At 31.7% G+C, this 6,452-nt stretch overlaps 2 protein-coding genes across 2 annotated transcripts in view; one reads left to right on the plus strand and one right to left on the minus strand.

Annotated features, from left to right (window-relative positions):
- Nucleotides 1–4,197, plus strand: part of LOC108725230 (Bardet-Biedl syndrome 2 protein homolog) — a 6,933-nt gene extending 2,736 nt beyond the window's left edge. Inside the window, exons 5-11 of the mRNA XM_018452117.1 lie at nucleotides 1,305–1,527; nucleotides 1,611–1,822; nucleotides 2,143–2,313; nucleotides 2,707–2,811; nucleotides 2,904–3,216; nucleotides 3,693–3,947; nucleotides 4,014–4,197. Coding sequence (XP_018307619.1) covers nucleotides 1,305–1,527; nucleotides 1,611–1,822; nucleotides 2,143–2,313; nucleotides 2,707–2,811; nucleotides 2,904–3,216; nucleotides 3,693–3,947; nucleotides 4,014–4,108 — 1,374 coding nt within the window. The 3' untranslated portion in view covers nucleotides 4,109–4,197. The remainder of the gene's footprint in view (nucleotides 1–1,304; nucleotides 1,528–1,610; nucleotides 1,823–2,142; nucleotides 2,314–2,706; nucleotides 2,812–2,903; nucleotides 3,217–3,692; nucleotides 3,948–4,013) is intronic.
- A 113-nt stretch (nucleotides 4,198–4,310) lies between these two features.
- Nucleotides 4,311–6,452, minus strand: part of LOC108725231 (ras-related and estrogen-regulated growth inhibitor) — a 4,558-nt gene continuing 2,416 nt past the window's right edge. The window contains exons 3-4 of the mRNA XM_018452118.1: nucleotides 6,158–6,369; nucleotides 4,311–4,695 (exon numbers count right to left, since the gene is read on the minus strand). Of these exons, the coding sequence (XP_018307620.1) occupies nucleotides 4,522–4,695; nucleotides 6,158–6,369 (386 nt within the window). The 3' untranslated portion in view covers nucleotides 4,311–4,521. The remainder of the gene's footprint in view (nucleotides 4,696–6,157; nucleotides 6,370–6,452) is intronic.

Consider the following 6,452-nt stretch of genomic DNA (forward strand, 5'->3'; position numbering starts at 1 on the left):
TGCAAACTTTCGTAAAACATTCCTAAGTTTGACCAATTATGTATTCTTTTTCTCAATCAAACGAGACCGAGAAAGAGGATGACTCAAGCGGCCTTACAAATTTTTACGGAAGTTTGCATGATACGGTCATTTGACTAATGAAGAGTAGTATGAAGAAGATTTGTAATTATGTTTGAATAATAATTAATTAATCAATTTTCAAAAATGTTTAACTACATTCAAATTTTTAAATAAAAAAATTAAAAAATCGATATACACTACTGAATTTCATAAAAATTAGACAATTATTATAGAAAATTGTTCGCTACTTTGGATCCGCCATTTTGAATTGTGCAATTCTGACATCGATCGAAATCAACGATCCGAAAAACCGTACATGACCATAATTTTTCATAATTTTATCAAAATTCTGGAGTAAATGGATTTTTGATTACTTATTCGAGTCTCTTGGCCTACTGTGTAGTAGTGGGAAAATAAATATATATCTTTAGTAATGAGCAAAAGTGGCAAAAAGTGGCAACTTGTTCTCGTCAACCATATTCATATGAACAAAACAGTATAAAAAAAATTAATTCCGAGGCCGCACGGGTCGGCACGATGGATTTGTGTGAAGTCATAATCTATTTAAATCAGAAATATTCGCGTAAATAGCTCTGCCACAGAAAGTAGTGTTAATATTTAGAGTAAATAAATGTATAGCATTATTATTTGTCCATTTTTAAAACAAATACGATTTTTAAACATTTAATTTATAAAGTTTATATTCATAGTTTTAATGTTTTTTATTTTAAAGATAGGTCTGAAATTATCACCTGTATTTTGTAATCAAGCGGCTATTCCTCGAAACTTGTTACCAAAACTTATTATAAAGTTCATTTATATGTTTTTTGAGATATTCTTATGACATATGAAATATTGTTTACAGTAAATTTTAAACTCGACTTTTGGCCAGTTTTTCGGGTCGTCTGACCCACTGTGCATTGCAAGGAATTTATTGCGTTAAAAATATTATCCTAGGATTCCTGATTGATTCAACCTAAAACTTGTGATATATATTATTACTTCAACTTCACAATTTGTAATTACATTTCAAATTATCTGACAGTGATTGGCATACATGGCAGTTTATATAACTGAAAGATGCATTTAAAAAATTTACATATAATATTTACATAAAATAATTATATTTGCATATAATAATATTTACATAAAATATTAGACACTAATAAGATCTAGCTTCGACCGTATTTAGCCCTTCTTTATTTATTTAATAAATCTGATTGAATTTATAAAATTTATTTCAGTCAAAGCACAAGGTGATATCTGTAAATACTTTCGACATAAATGGCGATAGTGTATTAGAGCTGATCACTGGTTGGAATAGTGGAAAAGTAGATGCGAGAACGTATAATACTGGTGAGGTCATATTCAAGATTCAACTGTCATCCGGCGTAGCAGGCATAGTAGAAGCTGATTATCGAAGAACGGGTAAACCTGATCTGGTGGTAGTTTCTACCAATGGCGAAGGTATAAACTTGGAACTCGTTTTCTCTGCTAAATAATATGATTCTTGCTGCAATATTTTTATTTAGCTCTCACGTTTTTTATAGTACGCGGATACAGCGCTGGCTCTGCCATGCAAGCTCCGGAACCCGGCGAGATAATTCGTGAACTATTAGCCAAGAAGCAGGCACTTCAGATGGAATTACGACAGAGGGCTGCGACGGGTTCTAGTATGTATTATGGATCGAGATTAGCCATTAGCCTGTTAACAAAGAGGGGCGCAGCTCGCGTCGCGCTTGCAGCTGGTCCCGGACTTCTGGTAATATATAATGCTATACATATATGTACAGGACACATCTCTGAATTTCAACCAATATAATATCAATGTTAAATTGTAATTGCACGCTCAACAATATAAATATAATATGACACATATTGTACGTAATAGTTACATTGTTAAATGTGAAATTATTGATGTTAGATTATTGTTAATTAATTGATATTTACTACTGGAAACTCGAGTCCCTTTGTATCACAGATTCTTTGATTTTTTCAGTTTTCAAACGAAAATTTTCCTTAAAAATAAGATATCCGTTAATTAAATTTGCGATGATATTGTAAATGTAAAATAATATTTAGGTATATTGCGCCATAGTCTTTGCCGAAGGTGTTTTTGAGGGCGAGACATTGGTCACGCATCCCAATCGGCCGCAAGGGGAATTAGAGATCGCGCTTTATCCTGCCAAGAATGATCCAGTAGATATTCACGTTAAAGTTTACGTTGGACCTCCCAGTACCGATCTATTACAGGTATTCGATAATTGTTGTAATTACGCGGTGTAACTCTAGTGAAAAAAATTTCTCATATTATCTCGTGATGTTTTTAAGAATTTGTTATATTTTAAATTGTAGATTTCTGAAAAAATATCTTATACTTTTTCTTAGATTTTATAAATTATTTTTAAAAATTGTAGAATGAGAAATTTTAAAAAACTCCGAATATTTCAGAATTCACATGTATAAAAAAATTCTAGAAAAGATGTAGACAATTTTTAGTAATTCTGAAATTGTTTAAAAAGTTATACAGAATTATACAGAAATTTTGAAAAATTCTGAAAACTTATATAAAGAAATATAAAAAAAAAAAAAAATTCATCAGGAAATCATGTAAATTTCAGACTGTAACAATTCTAAGTTTGATAGGTCTTTGAAATAACACGACAGTTGCCAAGATTTTGTATGTATGAGCGTATCCCGAAGCCGCAACTTGTCCCGGAAGAATTGTCAAGTAATGGCGTTATGATGAATGTGAGTATAACATTTAAACATTGCTAAGTTCTGATTTTAATTTCTGAAAGCTAACATTAAAAATGAAACGAATGCCTAATCCAATTTCATAGATCACAGAGAGACCACAGCGAATCGCTATCTGGCTGAACCAGAGTATCATCATGGGAGAGGAATTAGAGGTTGCAGAAGGTGGCCCGAATGCCGGATGCATCGAAGTGTGGCTTCGTGGGATGCGGGACGACAAAGTGCATTGTTTCAAATCGAACGCCGGTGGAAGAGTGATAATCCAGACGGACGATGCAACGTTAGCTGGCGATATTATCCAATCTCTGACTATGTATTTAGGCGTCAGAGAACTGATTTCGGAAGCCATGTTTCCTGTGGAAGAGAAGAGGATGTTAGACGCGTTGGAGCGTGTCAAGGGTACGTCGTTAAAAAAAAAGGGATAAAAATGCAGCTGCACTCTGGAAAATATTTCTTAGAATTCTTCATATAATTTTTATTATGTAAATTTTAGAATTTTTGTATAATTTTATAACCTTTTAGAAAATGTCTCATTTTTTATACGAATTAAAACACTTTTCAAAATTAATACTGAAAAAATTCAAATATTGTATATATACATATCAATTTTGAAATATTCTAAGATTTCTAAGATTTTTTATTCTATTATTTCTGAAAAAAATGTATAAATTGTAAAAAAAGTTTACTTTTTTTTAGAAATCTTCTAAATTTAAAATATAATAAATTCTTAGAAATGTTATGTTATAAAACATTTTTTCAGGATGGTTTTTCCACCGTTAATCAGTTCTTTTCCGAGCGAAAAACGGTCGTCTTTTCAACCTTTCGAGCTTTTACTATTGTATGTTTTGATACATATACATCGAAATATTTTTCAGGCTTGAAGGAGGTTGATGCGCGGCTCCAAGCGGAAGCTGCGGGTGGTGCCACTCTTCTGAAGAGTATTGTGATTCGTTTAGAAGATGCTAGAATTCTTGAGAACATCGACGATATGCGAAAGAGACTGATGCAATTAAAAAACATCAATGGCGATTTAATTCGAGAGCACGAGATTCGGCTGAACAGTCATCGAGAACTCGCGGCTAGTTTAAAAGAATTGAACATTGGAGTGCAGCGTGCAGCGAGACTCAGAGGTAATGTCTTTATCGTATGACCACATTGTTCTTCCTATTTCTTAGCAATTATATTTATTCTTGTAGTTGGGAAAGCTGCTTCCAACGCAGTAGCTCGTTGTAGAACGGCGATACAGGATGAAAATCTGAAAGCTCTTGCACTTGCGATAAGGCATGGCTAGAGCAATCTTTGCAGGAGTTCAATTTATTGCTGGTCAATTTAATAGTGAAAGGGAAGTGCTTAATTACTTATTTTGAATATTAAAAGCACTGAATAATAGTAATTAATCACTATCTTAAAATATTAAATTTTTATGAAGGAAATATATCTTCAGGCAATTTTTACTCAATACAATTATCGATTTCGCAATTACATCACGATTTTTTTTAAACAAATATTTCAGGACTGCCGGCATTATCTGTATTATTGATAAAGATGAAAGTACGAAACATTGCCGTGAATTCGTGCACACCAGTAACTTTTCTTACAAATATCGGTTTATTAAACAGTTGAAATATAATTTTTTTGAACATTGTCCTCTCTCGATGTTTAGTAGAATAAAATTATTATTTAGTTTTGAGACTAATCTAACGATTACAGTAAATTCCCGCGAGCAGAGATGCTGAATCTTCTTCTCAATGGAGGAGGTGACGGTGGACGGAGAGTATTTATGGTTCCGTCTGTGCAAGCTCTCAGTCTAAAAGATGTCTGATGACTGCTGTGTAATTCGGTCAGCAATCTTAATATATTCATGAATACGGCCGTGACCTATCAAATGAAAAATAATCGTGAATTGTCATGGCCACCGTTACATAAAGATTCGATATTATCATTTAAAAAAACATATTCTTTTAATGACATGAACGTTATCACTCCCACGTCTCTGTTTCTTTTTGCTCTGTATGTGTTGCGCGCATATTTATGATACATATAAAATCAATTACTGTATATCTCTCATCTCTCCGCCATTTTTTAAGCATTTTTTTCATCCGTAAGTAAGATTATAAAATACTCTACTGTTGAATCCTATCTTATTTCTTTCCATACTTGCAACATAATTTTTATATATTAAATAAACGTGACCACATTAATGAAATTATTATTAAACCTATTAATAGAAAATCGATACTAATATTTTATTAAAATTACAAAAGAATTATATTTTAGATATAAACGGTGTTGTTTTTAATCTTATTATATCTTAGATATTTGTTTCATATTCATATTAAAAAATCAGAGAGGACCTATTATATGATATTTCATAATTTATACTTAATAATTTTCATTATTAAATTTCAAATTAAATTTTATGAATCTGTTAAAACAAAAAACAATATTTCATTTTTAATTGTTCCTAAAAACTTTGTATAAATAATTTTTATCGCTCCAATACTCGATTATCGAGAAATACTGAAATGCGTCGATCTCCTGCCACGATCGTCATTACAATGCGTAGATAAAAACACTAAAATGCTGTTGTTCGTATCGTGTGCCTTGAGAACGAGCGATATAGATTTGTTTATGGCCCCGCGATCACGCGCAAACGCCATGACACGCAGAGTAAACAATCGTTTAGAATAATAATCTTCGTTACGATTAGCTGATATGTTAATTGCATCGGATATTTATTCTGTGTTCATTTATAGCCTATCGATTTTTTCGGGGCAAGAATTTAAGCTAGATCATTCTTTGCAGATTATTTAATAAAAAATAGAATTAATTTTTAAATTTTATCTTTTTAATGCTTTTTTTGTGAAAAAATACTATAAGATTAGTGAATGAATTTTTAAAACGAGTAATATACAATATTTGAATAATATAAGTAATATAAATAATGCAAGGTTCGGTTTTCTATTATTTCCAATAGTTTTTTCGCGAGTTCAGTACCTAGTATTTTTTTCAACACTGTTAAATATCAGAAAAGCAATAACCCAATCCCTTAAATTAAATAACATTTTATATATTATTTTTGTATAACTTTTAGAAGATTTCTCTATTATTTATCTAGATTTCTTTATTATTTATATTCTTCATACTATTGTTTTCTTTATCGTTTTTCTCTTATGTTTATTGTAATTTTATTTTTTTTTCCTTGTCATTACTCTTAATTTTGTACGTATCTTCTTAGAAGGCTCAACGTAGAACGCTCGTTGATAGAGACCCTATTTTTTCTATTTTATGTTTTACACAATGTCAAATCGATTGAATATGTAAATACGCAGGTCATTACCTGATCAACCGATTCCCTTACGGAAATCTCATGGAAAGCGTGAGCCTCGATTTCTTTTGCCCTTTTCTGGCCTTCTAGGGCAGATACCATACGTTCACCTGGAGAGCAGGAGAGATCGGCCTTGTTTCCCACAAGCAGCACGACCGGTGGCACCTTTCTGCCTTTTCTCGCGTGTGATACCAAAAATCTGAAAGTATATACGACGTGTATACACTTGGTGTATTTAAATGCGCAATTTAACACCGTAAAATGCAATTATTTCGCATTTTATTTTTTCTTACTAAAATATGTAGGG

Source organism: Mycetomoellerius zeteki, unplaced genomic scaffold (genome assembly GCF_001594055.1).
Source record: "Mycetomoellerius zeteki isolate Tzet28-1 unplaced genomic scaffold, Tzet1.0 scaffold332, whole genome shotgun sequence".
In the NCBI taxonomy this organism is placed as follows: domain Eukaryota; kingdom Metazoa; phylum Arthropoda; class Insecta; order Hymenoptera; family Formicidae; genus Mycetomoellerius; species Mycetomoellerius zeteki.